This window comes from Mandrillus leucophaeus, unplaced genomic scaffold, assembly GCF_000951045.1.
Source record: "Mandrillus leucophaeus isolate KB7577 unplaced genomic scaffold, Mleu.le_1.0 Scaffold771, whole genome shotgun sequence".
Taxonomy (NCBI): Eukaryota; Metazoa; Chordata; class Mammalia; order Primates; family Cercopithecidae; genus Mandrillus; species Mandrillus leucophaeus.
Genome location: NW_012108375.1, coordinates 1,463,094 through 1,486,846, shown reverse-complemented (window position 1 = coordinate 1,486,846; position 23,753 = coordinate 1,463,094). Strand labels below are relative to the sequence as shown.

Genomic DNA, 23,753 nt, shown 5'->3' with positions numbered 1-23,753 from the left:
ATTAGTATCCTCATTCGACTAATTTTTAGCTATATTAATAAAGTTTATGTGGTATTAGCGGAGGCAAAGACACATCGATCAACAAAACAGCACAGAGAATCCAGAAACAAGCACACACAAATAGAACCAACCGATTTTTTTTGGCGGGAGGAAAAAAAAGCAAAGCAATTTAATGCAGGAAAGACAGCCTTTTTAAGAAATAGTGTTGGAACAACTGAGCAACCATAGGCAAAATCAAGCCTCACTGCTTACATAAAAATCAACTCAAAATTTATCATGGACTTAAATGTAAAATTAAAACCACAAAACTTTTAGAAAAAAATATATGAGCATTTTTCAGATCTATGCATAGGCAAAGAGTTCTTATATTTGACACCAAAAGTATAGTCTATAAAAGGAAAAATTGATAAACTAGACTTCATCAAAATTAAAAACTACTGCTTTGTGAAAGACCTGGTTAGAGGATAAAAAAGACAAATGCCATACTAGGAGTAAATGCTTTCAAAACAGGTATCTGAGAAAGTACTAGTGTCTAGAATGGTATAAAGAATATCAACATGTATAAAGAACATACAAAATACACACATGTACCCACATATATATATACACACACACAGATATATCTATATATGTTCAGAACTCAACATTCAACAGTAATGAAAAGATGCATAACATTATTAGGCATTAGGAAAATGTAAATAAAACCACAATGGGCTATAACTACACATGTGTTAGAATGCTAAGCACAAAAATGCTGGTGACAAAGCCAAATGCTGGTCACTCATATGTTTCTCGTAGGGACGTAAAATGGTGCAGCCACTGTAGAGTTTGACAGTTTATCAGGAAACAAAACATACAACTACCATAACAACCCGGCAATTTTACTCTGGGGCATATGTCTCATAGAAATAAAGACTTATGTTCACCCAAATCCTGTTTATAGCAGTTTTATTAATAATAACCCCAAACTGACAATCCAGTGGATAAATACTTAAACAAACTGTAGTATATCCATAACACACACTACTATTCAGAAATAAAAAATAACGAACTATTGATACATGCAACAACCTATGTCAGTCTGTAGAGAATTATAATTAGTGAAAAAAGCCCATCAGAAAGGATTATATACTGTAAGATTCTATTTACAAAACATTATTGAAATGACAATATTATAAAAACAGAGAGCAAAGTTTTGGTTTAAAGGGCTTAGGAAGGTGGTGAGGGCAAGAGAGAAGTGGATATAGCTATCAAAAGACAGTATGAATGGTCGTGGTAGTGATGGAAATGTTCTGTGTAGACTGTATTAAAGATATTATCCTGCTTTGAAACTGAGTTTTCGAAGACGTTACCATTGAGGGAAACCAGGGAAGGGACAAAAGGGGTCTCTGTGTGATTTCTTACAGTTACATGTTAATCTACAATATTCTCAAAATAAAAATTTCGATTAAAAAATCAATTATCACATATGTATGGGTCTATTCTGTTCCATTGATCTATCTTTACATCGATACTACACTTTCATGATTGCCTGTGGCTTTACAAAAAATCTTGAAATTAGGTTGTGTTAGTTTTTCAATTTTACTAATCCTTTTGAAAGTGTTTTGGCTTTTCTAGGTTCTTTACATTTCCAATTGGCTTGTCAATTTTTTAATTTTTATTTTTAGAGATAAGGTCTTGCTTGGCTTGTCAGTTTCTCAAATGGCCTGCTGGAATTTTGATTGTGATTGCTTTGAATTTATAGATCTGCCTGGGGAGAAGTGACATTTATTTTAAAATTGAAACTTCCACTCAATGAATATAGCATATCTTTATTTCTTTCTTTAACTTCCCTCAACAATATTTTGTAAAATATATTTCAGTCTTGCATATCTTTTGTCAGATTTACATTCTTAGTATTTCATTTTTTATGCTATTGTAAAAGATATCTGTAAAATTTTAACTTCTGATTGTTCACTGCCAGTGTACAGAAATGTAACTGATTTCTGCTAACTGATCTTGTGTCTTGCAACTTTGCTAAACTCAGTTATTAATTCTAGAAGCTTTTTTTGATAGATTTAGTAGATACTTCTACATAGATGATCATTCATCTGCAAAAAAAGACAGTTTTAAACTCTTTCCTGAAATCTGGATACTTTTGATTTATTTTTCATACCATACTGCAGTGGCTAGAATCTCCAGCAGAATGTTGAGTAGAAGTGGTATGAGTGGACATATTTGCCTTGTTTCTTATGTTATGGAAAGACTTCAGTCTTTTATGATTAAGTATGGTGTAACATTTTGGTTTTTTATAGATTTTGTATGAAGTTAATGAAGTTCTCTTCTATTTCTAATTGTCTCAGAATTTTTTATCAGAAGTATATGATGGACTTGCTGAATAATTTTTCTTAAAATATTGTGACAATAATATAGGTTGTTTTTAGTCTCTTAAATATCATGAATTACACTGACTTCTGAATATAAAACAAATGTATTCCTGAAATAAAACCAACTTAGTCATGATATACTTTTTATATACTGCTAGATTCAATTTGCTAAAATTCTCTTAAGAATTTTTGCATCTGTATTAATAAGTCTCTAACTTTCTTTTCTTGTAATATCTTAATCTGGTTTTGTTATCAGGGTAATGCTGGTCTCATAAATTGAGTTGAGAAATACTCTCCTCCCTTCAATTTTTAAAAAGATTTTGTGTACAAATTCTATTATTTCTCCTTTAAATGTTTTCTTGTAAGAGAAGCCACTGGGCATGAAGTTTGTTGAAGTTTTTATTTTTATTTATTTATTTTTGAGACGGAGTCTCGTTCTGTCGCCTAGGCTGGGGTGCAGTGGTCGGATCTTGGCTCACTGCAAGCTCCGCCTCCCGGGTTTATGCCATTCTCCTGCCTCAGCCTCCCGAGTAGCTCCGGACTACAGGCGCCCGCCACTTTGCCCGGCTAGTTTTTTGTATTTTTTTAGTAGAGACGGAGTTTCACCGTGTTAGCCAGGATGGTCTCGATCTCCTGACCTCGTGATGCACCCGTCTCAGCCTCCCAAAGTGCTGGGATTACAGGCGTGAGCCACCGCGCCCGGCCTGAAGTTTTTAAACTAAACATTTAACTTAAGAGATGCAGGGGTACTCTTCATATTTTAGATTTCTTCTTCAAACTTTTGCTGGTTTGTATCTTTCAAGTAATTTGTCCATTTTATCTAAGTTATCCAATTTATTGGCATAAAGTTCTTTAAAATATTCTCTTCTCCCTTTTATATCCATATGATCTGTAGTGTTATCAATTCTCTCATTTCTGGTTATCAGTTATATATGCCTTTTCTCTTTTTAAAATCTCATTAGTTTGGATAGTGATTTTTCAGTTTATGGACCTTCTCAAATAACCAGTTTTTGGTTTTGTTGATTTTCTGTAGTTTTGTTTTCCATTTCATTTATTTACCTCTGATCTTCATTATTTCCTTTCTTCTGCTTACTGTGGGTTTAATTTGTTCTTTTTTCTCGTTTGTTAAGGTGGAAGTTGAAGTCATAGATTTGAAACATTTCTTCTTTTTTTCTAATACAGGTATAAGCTTGTCTCTAAGTACTTCTTTGGAGGCATACCAGAAATGTGTTTTTATTTTCATTCAGTTAAAATTACCTTCTAATTCTCTTTTGCTCTTTTTTTTTTTTTGTTGACCCAATAGACTATTTGCAATTATGTTAAATTATAAACACTTGGGAATTTTCTAAGTAGGTTTCTGCTATGGCCCAGTATCAGGTCTATCTTGATAGGTGCACTTAAAAACAAAACAAAACAAACAAAAACAACAACAAAAAAGTATATTTTGCTGTTGTTGGGTGAGGTGTTGCATAAATGTTAAATGGGTCAAGTTGGTCGACAGTGTTACTCAAGTCTTCCATGTCCTCACAGATTTACTGTCTACTTGTGCCATTAGTCAATGAGAAAGGTGTTGAGATCTATGGCTATAATTGCAAATTTGTCTATCCATAAGAATTTTTATTTACGGTTATACCAGGATTTGTTTCAGATATTTGTTATTAGGTGCATAAACAGTTAGAGAGTATATATATATATATATATTTTTTTTTTTGAGATGGAATCTCACTCTGTTGCTCAAACTGGAATGCAGTGGCATGACCTCGGCTCACTGCAACCTCTGCCTCCCCGGCTCAAGTGATTCTCCTGCCTGAGCCTCCTAAGTACCTGGGATTACAGGCACATGCCACCATGCCCGGCTAATTTTTTGTATTTTTAGTAGAGACGGGGTTTCGCCATGTTGACCAGGCTGGTCTCGAACTCTTGACCTCAGGTGATCCGCCCACCTCGGCCTCCCAAAGTGCTGGGATTACAGGCGTGAGCGACCATGCCAGGCCCACACTTAGAATTTGTATGTTCTCTTGACCAAATGACCCTTTTATAATTAGGAAAAAACCTCTTTATTGCCGGTATTCTTTGCTTTGAAATCTAGTTGGTCTGACATTAAAATTGTCACTTTAGCTATCCTTTTAATAGCTGTCGCTCTCTTTTTTTTTTTTTTTGGAGTTATGATAATTTCAGACTAACTACTGCAAACATGTCCCAAAAAAGTTATGAGGAACTAAGGAAATAAAACAGTAGCTATGGGAATAATTTCCTCTTCCACTTAGCAATGATGGACAAGGAGTTTACTTTCTAGGTTTTATAGAGAAACTGGTTCTAATGAAAACAAAATATACAGAATATGCTATCCAACACCAGCAGAATACATTCTTTTCAAGCACATAGAACGTTCTCCAGAACAGAGCATGTTAGGCGACAAAATAAGTCTTCACAAATTTAAGAAGACTGGAATCATATTGAGTATCTTTTCTGACCACAATGGTATGAAAATGTAAATCAGTAATGAAAGAAAAACTGGAAAATTCACAAAAATGTAGAAATTAAACCACACACACCTGACCAACCATTGGGTCAAAGAAGAAATCAAAAGAGAAATTAAAAAACAATCTTGAGATAAATGAAATTACAACACACCACAATTTATGGGATTCAGCAAAAGCAGTACTAAAAGGGAAATTTATATGATAAACGACTTTATTAAGAAAGAAGAGGGCCAAGTGAGGTGGTTCATATTGTCAAAAAAAAAAAAAGAAGGATCTCAAAAAAACACAACCAAACATTATACCTTTAAGAAACTAGAACAACAACAACAAAAAAACCCACAATAAATGAAATAGAGACTTGGAAAAACAACAGAAAAGCTCAAAGAAACTAAGAGTTTTTTAATAAAAAGATAAAATTGACATATCTTTAACTAGACTAACTGAAAAAAAAAACAGAGGGTCAAAATTAGAACTGAAAAAAGAGTATAAGTGATGTCACAGAAATATAAAGGGGTGTTATATAAATATATAACTACATAAGAGAATACAAGGAGCATTTATATGCCAACAAATTGGATAACTTACAAGAATACATTCCTTGAAACATAAAATGTATCAGGAGTGAATCATGAAGAAATCAAAAATAGGAACAGACCAGTAACAAGTAAGGAGATTGGGTCAGTAATCCTCCCAACAGAGAAAAGCCCAGGACTAGATGGCTTTGCTGGTGAAGCCTACCAAACATTTAAAGAGCAATTAAGCCAATTCCTCTAAAGCACTTCTAAAGAACTGGAGAGAAGAGATCACTTCCAGACTTATTTTACAAGGCTGGCATCACCCTGATACCAAAGCCAGACACAGGTACCCTAAGAAAATAAAATTACAGACCAATACAGCTGATGAACATATATGCAACAATCTTCAGCAAAATTCTAGCAAACCAAACTCAGCGGCACATTAAAAGGATCATCCACTATGATCAGTTGGGATTCATCTATGGGATACAAGGATGGCTCAATATATGCAAATCAAGAAATGTGAAACACCACATTAAGAAAAGGAAGGCTAAAAATCAAATGAATATTTCAGTAGATGCAGAAAGAGCATTTGACAATATCTGTGTTCATGGACTGAAAAAATATTGTTAAAATGCCTGCATTATCTAAAACAATCTATGGATTCAATGGAATTCCTACCAAAATCCCAATGGCTCTTTTGACAGAAATATAAAACATAATCCAAAACTGTATACGGAACCACAAAAGACCCCATATAGCCAAAGCAATCTTAAGAAGAACAAAGCTGTAAGCATCACACTCCTTGATTTCAAAATATATTACACAACTATAGTAATTAAAATAGTATTGTACTGACATAAAGACAGACACACAGACCAATGGAACAGAAGAGGAAGTCCAGGAATAAGCGCATGCATATATGATGAACTGACCAAGAGGGGTGTTAAGAACACACAATGGGAAAATGATGTCTGTAGCAAATGGTCTTGGGTCAAGTGTATATGCACACACAAAAGAATAAAACTGTACCCTCACCTCATGCCATATATAAAAATCAACCTAAAATGAAGATATCTGAAAACAACTTTATTCTGTTTTCACACTTGGCTAATAATTTGGTTGAGAATATTATTCTGACTTGGATATAACTTCCCTTCCAAAATGTGAAGGCATTCCCCACATCTATTAGCTTTCAGGACTGCTTCATAGAAGTGGAAAGTTATTCTGACTCCTGATCTTTGACTGATGACTTGTTTAATCCCTGATCCTGGAAGCCTGGATTATATTTTCCTTGTTCCCTGTGATATGAAGTTTTATAATGGTGTGCCTTTGTGTGGGTCTATTTTTAGCTCTGTATTTGGTCCTTGTGGAACCTTTTCAATTGTAAAACTAATGTCATTCAGTTCTTAGACATTTTCTTTCTGGGACTCATTTGAGTGAAGTATTTCCTAGACTAATTGTGATATATGTCTGGGAACCAAATAGGTGAAGAGGGTTGGAAAGTTCTCAGCCTTTAACTTCCTCCCTGTTTTCAGCTATGTTAGTGTGTCCCAGTCTAAAGAACTTATGTTTTACCCTGTCTAGAAAATAAACCTCCAGTAGTCTGCTGGGGTGATGAAGTCATCTGACTTCACAGGGGAAGGGGACTGAGGGTTTAACTCCTGCAGACTTGAAACCAATCCTCCTGTTTTTAGCCTTATATTCAGCCAGAGGCACCCAAGGATACTATTTATCATGTCTTTAGGGGATTTTAGAATATATATCGGGTTACTTCACAGCTTTCCACACTGCTAAAGAATTTGGCTTTTTCAAGAGTATAATCAGTTATCACCCATCTGCTTTTCAGTTTCCAAAATTTTACTGCTATTCCCTCCTAACTCATTTTCTTTGCCCTTGTGAGTTTATGTCTTTAAATTTTTTTCTACATCTGTCATTTTAGTGGTATTTCAGTAGAGAACAAAACTGTGTGTATTCAATCAACTATCTTTACCCTGAAGCTGTATATACTCATATATAATATGATTCTTGTTTGCCCTCTTTGGGATTCTCTGCCTCTTTTTCGTTTTCAGCTTGTTCTAGCACCTTACATTTGACTTCTTCACTTAACTGGACATAATATGGAAAGCTTGATATTAAAAACAAAGTTTATTGTTTAATGTTCATTGATAATCTAAACTAAAATGAATTTAAAATTTATAACTCTCATTCCTTGCCTAAGATTATATTAAAATAAGTTATATTTTATTTCAGAGTGATATTTACCATATTGCATTTTGTAGTTTACAAAGTAGTTTAATTTATGGCATCACATTTTATTCCTAAAAACCCCACTGCACAGATGAGCTATTTTATACATAACGTGGGAAAGAAAGGATTAAATAATAGGTCTGCAATTCACTCTCTCTCTAGGGAGAGAGAAGGATATACCCAGGAAAGACAGAGAGTGACCTGGAGAAATCTCTCTGAAACACACTAACAACAGATCTCCTGGAAAAAAAATAAATGATACCTGTTAGCCACAGAATCCTCATTTATATAATTATTATTTACATCCTTTTAGTGGGATGTAACTGAGATTGCTGATAGTAAACAAACCTGGAATCTATGGATTTATGGGGTATAGTTCCCCGGAAAATGCAACTACCCAAGCATAAAATGAGTATGTTTCATGACCAAATCAACTTTCTTTGGTAGAAGTAATAAAGAAACTTCTTGTTAACATTGATCAGAGTGGGTTCTGAAGTAGAAAGGAAACACCTGGGGAGCTGTACTGACATGCCCAGAACTCTCTGCTTTGCCTATGCCTCATGATCACTTGTATACTTGAAATTATTAGTGAAGCTTGATACTGGCTAACATCGCTGATCTGCCTGAGCATCATTTGACAATCCAATATTTTGTGTTATCCCACAAGGCAGCCGAGCCACAGGATGGTTAAGTGACTTGGTGAAAGTCATGTGCTAAAACAAATTGCCAAATAGGACTAGAAACCAAATCTTAAATCATACTTTTTCAGCCATTTGACACATATCCTAATGTGATGGGGAAAAAACAACAACAAAAAACATAAGCTGTGTGTCAGAAATAGACTTGCCTCCTGGATCTGTACTTGCTTAGCTGTTCAATTTTAGGCAAGAAACTTACAGTATTTAAAACCTGTTTCCTATGCAGTAGCTCTTACATAAACTACAAAAGAGATCTTAGTAAGTGTAATGGAAAGCATGATATGACATTTACAAACATTTCTAAAGTATGGAAAAAAAAATATTGCTTACTTTTTTCCTGTAATGCCTGCAATTTATTCAGTTCTTCATTCTCTTCATCACTATCTTCACTACTTGTACTGCTGACATCCAAAACTATGTCCCTTTTAGGGTCTACTCGGAGAAAATTGCGGCATTCAAAAGTCAGGTGACCAGCTAAGTGAAACAAACAAACAAAAAAGTGAATGATAAAACTACAGACACATTATGTATTTTTGTATGTTTTGCTGCCTCACGGTAACCAATAAGTTACAATTTCAATAATACAGTGTAGAAAGCTTTAACTTTTATTCAGTTGGTAGTAGTTTGGTTATTTTTCCTATACTTTTCCATGAATGCAATACTGAGAAAGAACTTTTTCCTTTCTTCATCAGAACTCCTTATTCAATAAGCATTTTTGGGGACCACTTCTTATGGATTTCAAAGTATTGAGTTATTCTATTTCCCTTTCTAAAAATACAGTAATATCTTTAACCAAACTAAGTAAATATAAAAATACCATCATACTTGGGATTTTATATTGTATTCCTTTGCCATACCTTTTCTTTCCCAGTCTGACTAACGTACTCATGGAATTATATACCTTTCATCTAATTAAAGTTGGCATAATAATACACAAGCATTAATATAACCGAATGCTCTTTACTAAAGAATACCTAAACGTTTAATTCTTGCATCATTTCCCTAAAGACTCTACCCTATAAGAAAACTACAGGTTATCCACTTACATATATGTTTTAGAAAGTCAAATATTACAAACACTATAAAAGTACGGAAAATAATATAACCAATACCTAAATACCTAGCATCCATATATTAACATTTTGTCATGCTCACTTTCAATTCATTTAAGGAAAAAGCTCACTCGCATGCCTGTGCACACACACGCACACAGCTGGAAAGCTTGTATCAATTTTTGCAACACTTTCTCAATCTCATTCAATTTTTTTGTCCTCTGAAGCAACTGCACTAAAGTTGGTCTCCATCATTCCCAAACAACATATTGTGATATGTATTCTGAAAAAAATAAACTCAATTATACCTATACCTGCAATTTTTTCCTGCCGCCCAATATTTTGTGATTTATCTATGCTAATATAACAGGTGTAATTTGCTCATTTTATCTAATGGATAATGTTCTACTGTATGAAAATTATATTTATTTATTTATCGTACTATTGACAGAAACATAGGTTGCTTCCAGTAGTTTGCTATTATAAACAGTGTTGAAATAAGCAGTTGTACATGTCTCTATTATAAACAGTGTTGAAATAAGCAGTTGTACATGTCTCTATTATAAACAGTGTTGAAATAAGCAGTTGCACATGTACTAGGTTTTCTTTAGGGTAGCAGCTTTTAAGTTTTCTTAAGAACTGAGAACAGTAAAAAATAATGCAACCAAGTGCACTCACACACACATTCATGGATAAATACACCCTAACACAAAAAAACTGAAACAAAAGTTAATTGAAGGATTTCTATATTCAGTGTTTAAAACAACCAGTGCTAATGGTGACCAAATAATTCATTTCACGATCCACTAATGATTCACTACAAGTCTATGCTAGGGGTTGTTTCTAGTTGTCTCTTATTTTGTGAGTGAAGTCCTTTGGGAATCCTAGGTTTATATCAGAGACTCTCTAATTAGAGTTCCAATTTTGCTTGGGCAGGGCCCTGCGCCTTGCTTTCATCCTCTGCATCCTGTCGGCCTATGAAAAATCGAAGTTCAAGAGTCTTGGGTTCATCAAATACCCTCAAGGCTTAATTCCTGGAACAACTCCTTTTCTTTGGTTGTTGGCCTTTGAATATTCTTTAATTCTTTATTTTCTTCCTAGTATATTAATGTACCTAAAATATGTATTGCACATTTTATACAAGTTTCTTAGTTGTTTCTTAGTCTAGTCTGCCATATTATTGGAACAAGTTTTCCTCACTGTGATTTCCGAACAAATGAATCATTCAGAAGCACTCTTTTTAGCTTCCAAACATAAGGAGTTTTCAGGCTTTGTGTTTATTGTCAATCTCTAAATTTACTACACTGTTATCAGAGAATGGGATCTGTATGTTATTAGTTCTTTGGTATTTGATGAGACTTCTTTCATGGCCTAGGATGTAGTAAATTTAGGAAAGATTTGTTAAGTATTTCAAAAACACAGTCACATACCGCATAATGGTGTTTACATCAATGATGGACCACATAGACAACACAGGTCCCCTAAGATTATAATACTGTTCCTTGTCAATGTTTAGATATGTTTAGACACACAAATACTTACCACTGTGTTACAACTGCCTACACTATTCAGTACAGTAACACGCTGTACAGGTTCATAGCCTAGCAACAACAGGCTATACCACGTAGCCTAGATGTGTAGTAGACTATACATCCAAGTTTGTGAAACTATAATCTATAATGTCCACACAAAGATGAAATTACCTAATGACACACTTCTCACAGTGTATCCCTGTTGTTAAACAACACAACCACATACTGCTATTTGTTGAAAAGGGTTCTATGTCTGTTTGCTTGTTCAACTCTTCTCCACCTTATTTTTTTTGTCTAATAACTTCTGATAGAAGTACTTAAGATTATACAAGTATTAATTTGTCAATAATTGCTATTATAAACAATGCTGAAATGAGCAGCTGTACATGTCTCTGTGGACATACACCAGGTTTTCTCTAGGGTAGGTTTGTCCATTTCTCCTTGTAATACAGTTTTTGCTATATATATATAGAGAGAGAGACATCAGTAAATGCTTTCAAGATCATTACTTTATCTTTTTAGTTTATTGTTCTTGAGTTTCCCCTTATCGCCAGAAGTGCTTTTCCCTCAAGAGTCTGAAATTATAATGGTTCTATTACAGTAGGTAGTTAGCCAGGCATGAGTGGAGCAGGAGAGGGCTCCCCTACTCACAAAGGAACATCAGGCAACCATCAAGTGATGGTCCGGCAGCTGTCACACTGTCTTTCTAAAATGATAATTGGTCACAGCCAGTGCCAGGGAGAGGCAGTTTCTGAATAGGTAAAAATACCTGAAATTGATAATCAGCAGCTTCCAATAAGATTTCAGGAACTGGGCAAGTGGGCTCGAGCATGCGCATTAAGAGACAAAAATGAAGGAGTATGACCTTCTGGGGGCATTCCACCAGAAAAGGGAAGAAAAAGCCTCAGGTAAACACGTGTACAACTCTAGTAAACATACTGTGCATGCTCACCTCCCAAGCGTAGGCAGGGCACCATGCATAAGGAAAGAATGAAGGGAAAGGGGTGCAAGACGGTGGAAGTAAGTCAGCATGTAAAATGCTAGGTTCAAGGTTATATGGGGCCTTGACCTCAAGGTGCCAGCCTGGGCCTCTTCCAAGTATATATTCCTTTCTTTCATTCCTGCTTTAAATTTTTTTTTTTTTTTTTTTTGAGACGGAGTCTCGCTCTGTCGCCCAGGCTGGAGTGCAGTGGCGTGATCTCGGCTCACTGCAAGCTCCGCCTCCCGGGTTCACGCCATTCTCCTGCCTCAGCCTCCCGAGTAGCTGGGACTACAGGCGCCCGCCACCGCACCCGGCTAGTTTTTTGTATTTTTTAGTAGAGACGGGGTTTCACCGTGTTAGCCAGGATGGTCTCGATCTCCTGACCTCGTGATCCGCCCATCTCGGCCTCCCAAAGTGCTGGGATTACAGGCTTGAGCCACCGTGCCCGGCCTAAAGCTTTTTAATAAGCATCTACTCCTGCTCTGAAACTTGCCTCCGTCTCTTTTTCTGTCTTATGACCCTCAGTAGAATTCTTTCTTCTGAGGTGGCAAGAATAGAGGCTGCTACAGACCTGTACAGATTCGCCACAGGTAACTTGGATACCTGCCACCGCTAACAGTTCCACTAGTGCTCTTTTGTTCATTATTCATTGGGTGATATGAAATTGCCATTTTTGTAGGTAAAACAGTGGACTATCAGCAATGTTCAATCAAACATGTGTTTTTGCCTTATCCTTTTATTTTGAAAACTTCTGTGTAGTTATTAATGTGTGGTTTTATTAATCACAACATGTAGTTGGACTTAATTTTTTAAATTTGATTTGATATCAGCACAATTTTTAACATTAACTTCTTAGCAGGGGAAAAATAGTTCCTGCCTCACTGGAAGCAGTGTAAATTCACTCTTCATAGTTAGATATACTTACAAGGTGTAAGCTGAGGTTGCCAATTCTCGATTATTCGTTTTCTTCCAATTATTTTATGGGATTTCAAACACACTATATGCATTCTTGCTTCTTTCAGTGAGTGAAATTTTTTCTAATCCCTGCTTCATAGCCTTTTTAAGGAGTCTGACTTTATGTGAGGGGCTCCACCCTTGCCATACTGCCATTCCCAGGGCTTGAAAGCGTCACTCCACAGCTCTTAAACGCCTACCCAGTAGGCCTGTGGATCCACTGCTTTCAGCTAAGATTTCCCACTCTGACTTCCAGCTCCTTTTCTTGTCTAGCACCTGGGGATTTCCCTTTCATTCTTTTGAGCTGGGTTTTTTGTTGTTGTTGTGGTTGCTGTTGACATAACACTTTTTCCCTCTTGCATTGTTACACGTGTTTGTAGCAGAATGGAAGCCTTTCTGGGTTGGTTTGGCTGGCCTCTTTGATCAGAACTTCTGATGATACAGGTTGGGCATGGTGGCTCACGCCTGTAATCCCAGCACTTACGGAGGCTGAGGCAGGTGGATCACTTGAGTACAGGAGTTCAAGACCAGCCTGGCCAACATGGCGAAATCTTGTCTCTACTAAAAATACAAAAATTAACTGGGCATGGTGGTACGTGCCTGTAATTCCAGCTACTCAGGAGGTTAAGGCACAATAATCGCTTGAACCTGGGAGGTGGAGGTGGCAGTGAGCTGAGATTGTGCCACTGCACTCCAGCCTGGGCAGCAGAGTAAAACTGCCTCAAAAACAAAAACAAAAACAAAAAACAAAAAACCAAACAAAAAAAACCTCCTGATGATCACTTAACATTCTGATGATGTACTTAAGCTAGCTTTGTACACAAACACCTCTCATCCTCTCATTGAAATGAATATTTAAAATAAATAAAATGCTTAAATAATGACCACACTGGTAGCAGTCTTTGCCCCACACCCATTTTAGCTTTGCTTCAAGCAAAGTCACCTTAAGGTGATAAGACAAATCAATTGCAAAATTATAAATAAAGTTTCTTACTGATTTTTTTTTTCTATTGGGGAATAAGTTAGTGAAGCCTAGGTAATAACTGTGTTGCAAATTACAGTTCTTATGGTTAGCAATCTAAATGTTCTTGTAGCAAACAATGTAGAAGAAAAAAAAAAGGTGGAGGACTCACCCTTCTTGATTTTAAAACTTATCATAAACCTATAGCAATCAAAGCAGTTGATTGACACACAGAACAGACACACAGACCAATGGAATAGAATTGAAAGTCCAGAAATAAACCCACACTTACATAGTGAACTGAGTTTTAGCAAGAGTGCTAAGTTCATCCAGTGTGGAAAGAATAGTCTTTTCAACAGATGGTACAGAGACAACTTTTCCACATAGGAAAGAATGTAGTTGGACTCCTCACCTCAGACCATATGTAAAAATTAACTAAAAATATTTTAAAATTTTAAAATATTAAAAATAAAATAAAATATAAAACCGTAAAGCTCTTAGAAGAAAGCATAGGAGTAAATGTTCATTACCTTGGATTGTGCAATGGATTCTTAGATCTGACACCAAAAACATAAGCAACAAAAGAAAAAAATTGATAACATGGTCATCAGAATTAAAACCTTTTGTGCAAAATTATCAGGAAAGTGAAAAGTGACAGAGTGGGAGAATATATTTGCAATCATCTCTCTGGTAGAGCTTAATATCCAGAATACATAAACAACAACTATAACTCAACAACAAAAACACAACCCAGTGAAAAAATGAGCAAAGGGCTTGAATAGACATTGTCTATAGAAGAAATACAAACGGCCGATAAGTACATGGAAAGATACTTAACACCATTAGTCATTAAAGAAATGCAAATCAAAACCACAATGAGATACCACTTCGTACCTACGAGGATGGTCTGAACTGTTTCTACTCATAACGCTTCTGACATCCAATGTGTGGGTTTTTTCCACACCAACAGCCAGTTCTCCAACTTTCTGGACACTAACTGGGTGTCCAACAATTCAATTCAATTCTGTTACTACCCAGGGTTAGCACAAGTTAAGGGCTCAGACCCACAAGACTATTCCCATTTCAGATTCCTATAGTGAGTCTAGGCCACCCATACTTCTGACCAGCCAGCTTTATAAGGTCAGGGGGTTCCCATAACCCCATCCTCAAATTCGAAAATTTGCTAGAAAAGCTCACAGAACTCAACAAAACAGTTTACTTACTATTACCTGTTTATTATATAGCACGGAACTTGGAATAGCCAAATGGAGGAGATGCACAGGGCAAAGAAGTGGCATAGAGCTTCCATGTGCTCTCTGTGTGCCACAATCGCAGCACTTCTATGTGTGCACAAACCCAGCAGCTCTCTGTACCCTGTAGTTTAGGGGTTTTTATGAAGGCCCCATTAGATAGGCATGATTGATTCAATTACTGATCACTAGTGATTACATTCAATCTCTAGCTCCTCATCCCTCTCCCCTTTCTGGAGGTCTGGAAGTGGGGCTGAAAGCTCCAACTTTCTAATCACATGGATTGTTCCTCTGACAACTGGCCCCCATCCAGAAATGATCTAGGAGCCTCCCAAGAGATCACCTTAATAGTATAAACTCAGGCATGGTTGAAAGGGGCATGATATGAATAATAAAAGATTCTCCTATCACCCCTATCACTCAGGAAATTCCAAGAGTTTTAGAAGCTCTGTGTCAAGAACCAGGGACAATGACCAAATATGTATTTCTTATGATCACAAATCGCTATTTTTTAAAAAGGAAAATAATGAGTGTTGGCAAAAAGGTAGAGAAATTAGAGCCCTTGTACATTTCTAGTGGGAATGTAAAATGGTATAGCTGTTACGAAAACCAGTTTCGCAGTTTTTCAGCCAGGCACAGTGGCTCACGCCTGTAATCCCAGCTCTTTGGGAGGCAGAGGCGGGCAGATCACAAGGTCAGGAGATTGAGATCATCCTGGCTAACACGGTGAAACCCTTTCTCTACTAAAAATACAAAGCAGCCAGGCATGGTGGCACGCGCCTATATTCCCAGCTACTTGGGAGGCTGAGGCAAGAGAATCGCTTGAATCCGGGAGGCAGAGGTTGCAGTGAGTCGAGATGGCGTCACTGCACTTCAGCCTGGGCGGCAGAGCGAGACTCCGTCTCAAAAAAAAGAAAACCAGTTTGGCAGTTTTTCAAAAAAGTCAACATAGTAATTCTGCTCCTATGTACATACCCCAAAGAATTGAAAACATAGACTCAAACAGATACTCGTACATCAACATTCATTGCAGCACTATTCATAGTAGCCAAAATGTGGAAACAACCAAGTGTTTATCCACAGGGGAATGGATAAACAAAATGTGGTATATACGTATAGAGAAATAATTTAGCCATTAAAAGGAATGATGTTATAATACATGCTACAACATGGATGAACTATGAAAATATTATGCTAAGGGAAAGAAGTCAGACACAAAAGGACAAATATGTATGATTCTACTTATATGAAATATCTAGAACAGGCAAATTCACAGAGATAGACAGGTTAATAAGGACTGGGGAAAGGAGGGAGTGGACAGTTACTGGTTAATGGTTACAGATTTGGGGCAATGAAAAAGTTTTGTAATTAGTAATGATGGCTTTACAACATTGTGAATGTATTTACTGCCACTGAATTGTATATTTAAAAAATGGTTATAATGGCAAATTTTGTGTTATATATATTTTAACACAATTTTTTTAAAAAGCAAATGAAAAGGAGCATGGCATAGTATTAAATCTTCCAGATAACCAGAGTTCACATCTCTGTTTTCCCACTGACTAACACGGCAACCCTGGGCCTCAGTTTTCTGATTTGTAACAATAACAAAAATAACAACAATTATTGAGGATTTAGTGAAGCCAGTCATTGATCCAAATACTTGCATGAACTCATTTAATCTACACAACAACTCTACGGGATCAGGTACTATAATGATCTTACTTTACAGACAGGAAACTGAAACACAGTGATCAAGCAATTTGCTTAATATCACATAGCTAGTAAGTGCCAACAGAGGTTTGAACCTAAGTAATCTGGTGCCAGAACCATTTGTCTTGAATGTTCATAAAACTGGAGATCATGAAACCTACTCTACAGAGTTATTTTAAGAATAAAATAATATCTTTCATGCAGTTAGCACAGAGACTAGTACCAAATAGGTATTTAGTACACGGTACCAGGTTATAACTATTTATTTCACTAATACAAGGAAAAGCATATTCTCCCCTTTCCTCCCTCCAGGAGTAGCTATATTAGCAAATGCCAAGTAATAAAAAAGAAAAAAACAAAAAACAAACAAAAAAACAACCTCCAGTTTCGTTTTGACTGCAGATAAAAATCTGTCAATGTACACACACACACACACAAACCCCTTTTGTTTTATAAATAGGGTACCCAAATGTCTACTTCTGGGCTTACAGAATATATAGACTATGCTAACAGCTACTAACTTAACCAGGCTTTAGCGCTATATAAAATCCTCAGATTTAAGAACACACAGCTATTTCATAAGCTTTTAAATTCCTAAACCCAGTTCATTCCACCAAGCTTCCACATCCCTAACATTTTGGTTCCTCCCCTAAAAATGCTGGCCTCTTCTGTAGTCATATATTCTTTCTTGAAGTCTTTTTTTTTTTTTTTTCTTTGAGAGAGGGTCTGGCTCTGTTGCCCAGGCAGGAGTGCAGTGGCACAATCTTAGCTCACTACAACCTCTGCATCCTGGGCTCAAGCCAGCCTCCCACCTTAGCCTCTCAAGTAGCTGAAACTACAGGTGCACGCCACTATGCCTGGCTAGTTGGTTTGTTTGTTTTTTGTAGAGATGGGGTTTCACCATGTTGCCCAGGCTGGTTTCAAACTCCTGGGCTCAAGCAATCTGCCTGCCTCAGTCTCTCAAAGAGCTAGGATTACAGGCATGGGCCACTGTACCTGGCCACCTTCCTTGGAAATCTTATCCTCATATTTATGTTTTATTTCCCCACTGACCTAGCTGATCATTGCCCCTTTCCTAGTCTTTTTCAATAGATTCTTAAACATGTAACTGCCCTATGTGCTCACATAATATTGCCACTACACTTAAGGGATATTTGGCTCTTCCTTGAGGGCATTTCTCTATAGTTAATTATCCTTTACCTCAGTATTATTAGTATTCTCCAGGCTTCTCAATATTGTTTCCAAGTAGTAATCCTTAACTGTCCACTCAGCTGCCTGCTGCAGGTTAATAGCCCCATTCATTGAATTTTTTTGAATGTGGCTCATACTCTAGCTCTTTACCCCAAGCCCTGCCACGAGCTTGAATGGACAGCGTAGGTTGTCGGATAGCTTTTCTGGGTTCCCTGACATTCTAGATTCCACGGCCACACTATGGTCCTTGTTATCATCTGCAACTGTTTTATCTCTGAAATTTTAATAAGATTATCAGGCTGTGGTTGAGATACTGAAGATAAGGAAAGATTAAGCAAGTTCCTTTAAGAGGTATGACAAGGATACCTCTGAAGTTTGGAAGAAACTAGATGAGAATAGATACAGTTGTTTTCAGGTAGTGATAGAAAGTAGGAGATCCAGCCTGATAATCTCAATTTTGTTTGTAAATTAGAAGACAGGATTGCCTCCTTATGTAGGGAGTTTGAGTAGGACAGGACAGTGAATGATGAATGTTTTCAGACAGGTACCAGTTTGGGAAAGTCACTGCGGGAAGCAGGAGAGGAAGTTGACTAAGGACAAATAAAAAATGCTAATATGCATGAATGTGTGGTTGTTACACTCAAGCATTGCCTGACTACTCTATGGGGTGGTGGGGGAGTGGTGGGTAACAACCCAGAGAAATAGTAACTTTGAGTCAGATTCGTTTGTCTGCAATGAGGATGAACAGGGGTATATAAAAGAGTCAGACTTGTAAAAGGCATTGCCTACCTTTGAAGAAGCAAACTATAAAAAATAGAAAATGCATTTCAGATGTGGTTTATACACACAAGACTGAACACCAATAAACAGACATACAAACAGGCAATAAAAAAGTGATGAATTTATATTTATGTAAATGTTAAAGGTATTTACGTATTTGTTTCTATTTCCTGCTGCTATGATCAACCAATGGGTCTACTAATCTTTTAATCATACTTTCTGAGAACTATCATAATTATTTGAGACATTTATCTCATAAATAATCCCAAGGCCTACTGTCCTTGTAGTTTTTAAATATTCTGAAGTTACCAATTTAAAAAGAAATTCTAATAAAAACTCATTATTGAAATAACTTTTTTTCTGTGAATTTCTTTTAAGCTAATTTTGCTAAGGAAATTCTGCCACAGAGAGACCCATGTTATTTAATAATACATTCAAACTTAACTTGAAACTTTAAAAATGATAAATTCACTATTGACACATACTGAGAATAAGATCTTTTTCTATCAAGTATTGAGATTCTTTAAATTGTACAATCTGAATAACTATTTTTGCAACAAAAGAGAGAGCATATTTTTTTGTAAACAACTGAAAAATACCCAAACTTTTGTGCATTAAAAATATTACGAATCATCTTCTTGATCTTTCCCTTACCTCTATACAAAAATTTTGGCCCCGAAATAAAAGATAAGCTAATTTGTAAAAGCAATTTATATTAGAAAGACTTGTAAATTGAGAAGACCTTCCTCTTTAATAGCTGCAGAGATTTAAGAGCTGTAGAGATGTAAATTTAACACAGAAGGGAAATATTACTAAATTTTTCCACAGGAGACAAATCAGAAATTGTTTAATGACTAAATCACTAAAATCAAAGATCTAAATAATAAAGCAAAAATAACTAAATGTGGAAATATTGACAAAACTATTTGCTGGCTTGGCTTCTCCTAAAGAATTCTAATTATTGCAGATACTTGCATTGTTGTCTTAAATAACAATGAGGAGACGACATCAACAAATATTCTATTTCCAGAAAATGAATTTAATTGCTTTCCTCAAAGTCTCAGGTTAAAAGAAGTCCAAGTGTAGAGACTGATATTTGTAGATAGACTGGGAAATCCTTTCCAGATTTTGAAGTAAATGAAGCATTTGTAGGTTCTTAATTCTTGAATAAAGAAATGAGGCAGGTAAGTTGGCAATGATCAAAAGAAAGTAAACAAAGCTTAAGTTAGCAATGGTTGAAACAAAGTAAACAAAGCGGAAATAAATATAAACAAATTAAAAAATAGAAAAGATTTCATTGCACTCATTTCTTGCATGCAAATACATTCTTCAGTTTTCATTTATATGAGTGATATATATATATAATTATATATGCAATTTTGCTACTTGAGCAAGCTTCCCTTGAGCCAGTTTTAGCTTTTGCTTGGAAGTATGTGACTTGTTCTCTCAGCATGCTTTTAATGTGCCCTTCTGATGGAGATTTATGCTGAGTACTCTTATCACATGTTCTTGCATGAACATCTTTTTGTCAAATCACTCTTAGTTGGTAAAACATAATAACTCTTCAATGAACTGCAGTGTATTAACAATCCAGGCTAATTTGCATGGTCTGCAAACAACTCAGAAAATAGCAAATGTTGTTGCCATAGCTGTTACTAAAGCTTTAGGCATTGCTACATTTAACTAAAGAATATTTACTTAGAGTATAAAATTACAAATTTATATTATATAATTATACATACTTAAGTTTCCCTTTTCATTCAGTTAATCATAATGGAGATTAATAATTGTTTAAATCAAGTTTTTGCTCATGAGCAGAAATTCTGAGATCAATTAAATCTTTAAATGTAATAAACACAAAAAATCTTCATAAATAGTTTGCATTGCCTCCACCTTTTCTCTTAGTATGTGGAAAGGAGGAAAAGAATAAGTATGTATATAGTTTTTAAAAAATATACTTTCTCCAAACTCCTTAATCTACTACTAACCACCTGTATCTTCATGCTACTTTTGCTAGTCATCAGATACATAGCTACCTGTTACTGGGTCTAAAGCAGGGAAGAAAAGTGAATATTTAGTGCTAACAGAGGAATTTCTGTAACAACTACATGTTAGCTTAGGGCTAAAGGATTATGCAACTGGGCCCCTGAAATCAGGATGCTATGTTATATTGCCCAAAGAGGCCATGATTCCAGTATGAATAATGCAAAACATGTCGTCTTTTAGAATACTTACGGTAGCCACATTTTTTACAGCCTGCTCTGACACTGTCCTTGTTGCAACCTGAAATACAATTGGATAGAATTTTAGGAAGTAAAAAAAAAATGCAAAAACTTAAAAACTTTATTGTATGAAAAAAGCTAAGAAAAACCATTTGTTGTAGAATTTCTTTTTTTTCTGTTGAGACAAGGTCTCACTCTGTCACCAAGGCTAGAGTACACTGACAGGATCACAGTTCACTACAAGCCTCCAGCTCCCAGCTCAGGTGAGCCTCCTACCTTAGTCTCCCAAGCAGCTGAGACTACAGGCATGTGCCACCACACCTGGCTAACTTAAAATTTTTTTTTTTTTTTTTTTTTGTAAAGATGAGGTTGTGCTTTGTTGCCCAGGCTGATCTCAAACTTCTGGCCTCAAGCGATCCTCCTCTGGCCTCTCAAGGTGCTGGGATTGTAGGTAAGAGCCACTGCACCCAACAGAATTTATTTATTTAAGAAACAGCAACAACAAAAAAATCATCTCTAACCCAGCTTAATGACCTACTCAATTATATGACTCTTATAAATCAACACAAAGGCCAATTTACTCAAATCATTAAGATTTTTTTCTAATTCAATATAATAAAATAAGACAAACACACATGGCCAATAAACATAAAAAATGCTCCACATCACTAATCATAGAGAAATGCAAATGAAAACCACAACGAGATACCATTTCACACCAGTCAGAATAGCTATTATTAAAAAGTCAAAAAACAACAGATATTGGTGAGGCTGTGGAGAAAAGGTAATGCTTATAGACTGTTGGTGGGAATGTAAATTAGTTCAGTCACTGTGGAAAGCAGTTTGGAGATTTCTTAAAGAACTTAAAACAGAACTATCATTCGACCCAGCAATTCCATTACTGCGTATATATCCAAAAAAAAAAAAAAAAAAAAATCATTTCACCAAAAAGAAACATGCACTCACATCTTCATTGCAGCATTATTTACAATAGCAAAGACATGGAATCAACTGAGGTGCCCATCAATGGTGGATTAAAGAAAATGTAGTACATATACACTATGGAATACTATGCAACCATTTAAAAGAACAAAATTACATCCTTTGCAGCAACATGGACCATTATCCTAAGTTAAGAATTAACACAGGAACAGAAAACCAAATACCACATGTTCTCATTTATAAGTGGGAGCTGAAACACTGGGGACTCAGACATGAAGATGACAATAACAGATACTGGGGACCAATGGGAGGGGAGGGAGGACAAGGGTTGAAAAATTGTTGGGTACTATGCTCAGTACCTGGGTGATGGGATCATTTGTACCCCAAACCTCACCATTATGCAATATATCCAGGTAACAAACCTGCACAAGTATCCACTGTATCTAAAATAAAATTTGAAAAACAAAAGAAAGTTAAAAAAAAAATCTAGTAAATAGTTAAGAATTTAAACATTCCAGGAATTCTACAGCACTGAGGAAGAAATTCCAGGGTACTCTGGCCTGTCCCTCAAATGTAAAATAATTTACTTATTATTATATATATATATATATACACACGGACATTTACTTTTTTACATATATATATATATGGACATTAAGGGTAACAAATATTTTCCTGTTTTCCATTAGAAGAAAAAAAATCTAATTTCTTATAGGAATTGGTGAAATTCCAGAAGACTTACTGTAATTGCTAGGTATTATAAGAAATACCTAAATTCAATACTCAAATTTTGACAAGAGAAAAACTAGTCATATATCCATCCAGTTCTGATAAATATTTACAAATACAGTAATCCTGTATAATTAGTAGCACATGCAGGCAATGTTGAAGATATAAATACCAGAGACAAATTAAAACTGATTTCTTTTTATTGTGATAAAATATAAACAACATACAATTTACCATCTTAACCATTTTAAAGTATACAATTTAGGTGTATTAAGTACATTCACAATGCTGTACAACCATCATCACTATTCATTTCTAAAACTCTTTCATCATCCCAAACACTAACTGTATTCATTAAACAACTGACTATTCCCCCTTCCCTCTAACCCCTAGTAATCTCTATTCTACTTTCTGTCTCTATGAGTTTGTCTCTTCTAGGTTCTTCATACATAGGGAAATCATACGATACTTGTCTTTGGGGCCTGGATTATTTTACTTAGCAGAATGTTTTCAAAGTTCATCCATATTATAGCGTGTATTAGAGTTTTATTCCCTTTTATGGCTGAATAATATTCCATTGTATGCATATATAGTTAAAACTAATTTTATCCTCCAATAGTGGCTTCAATCAACCAATGAAAGCCCCAGTATAGTATTATGTCATTTTCTGTTGTTTTTTTTTTTTTTTTTTTCAGACGGAGTCCTGCTCTGTCGCCCAGGCTAGAGTGCAGTGGCACGCAACCTGGGCTCACTGCAAGCTCCACCTCCTGGGTTCACGCCATTCTCCTACCTCAGTCTCCTGAGTAGCTGTCACTACAGGTGCCCGCCACCACGCCCGGCTAATGTTTTGTATTTTTAGTAGAGATGGGGTTTCACCATGTTAGCCAGGATGGTCTTGATCTCCTGACATCGTGATCTGCCCACCTCGGCCTCCCAAAGTGCTGGGATTACAGGTATTATTCCATTTTCTTGGTAAAGGGCATATAATTTCCAAACCCTTGAAATGGAGAAATAATCCTAACTAAATATTTAAATACATACAGTCCAAACACAAAAGTGTTAATTTAAAAATAAACATAATTTTAAAACTATTTCTTTGGTGTTATGAAGTTAAAAATTAGTTATTTTCCCCT

General features: G+C 35.8%; 1 protein-coding gene across 1 annotated transcript in view; it reads right to left on the bottom strand.

The window, feature by feature from the left end:
* The window catches only part of SREK1IP1 (SREK1-interacting protein 1), a 50,765-nt gene that overhangs the window by 15,541 nt on the left and 11,471 nt on the right, over positions 1 to 23,753 (bottom strand). The window contains exons 2-3 of the mRNA XM_011966764.1: positions 20,963 to 21,010; positions 8,643 to 8,786 (exon numbers count right to left, since the gene is read on the bottom strand). Coding sequence (XP_011822154.1) covers positions 8,643 to 8,786; positions 20,963 to 21,010 — 192 coding nt within the window. The remainder of the gene's footprint in view (positions 1 to 8,642; positions 8,787 to 20,962; positions 21,011 to 23,753) is intronic.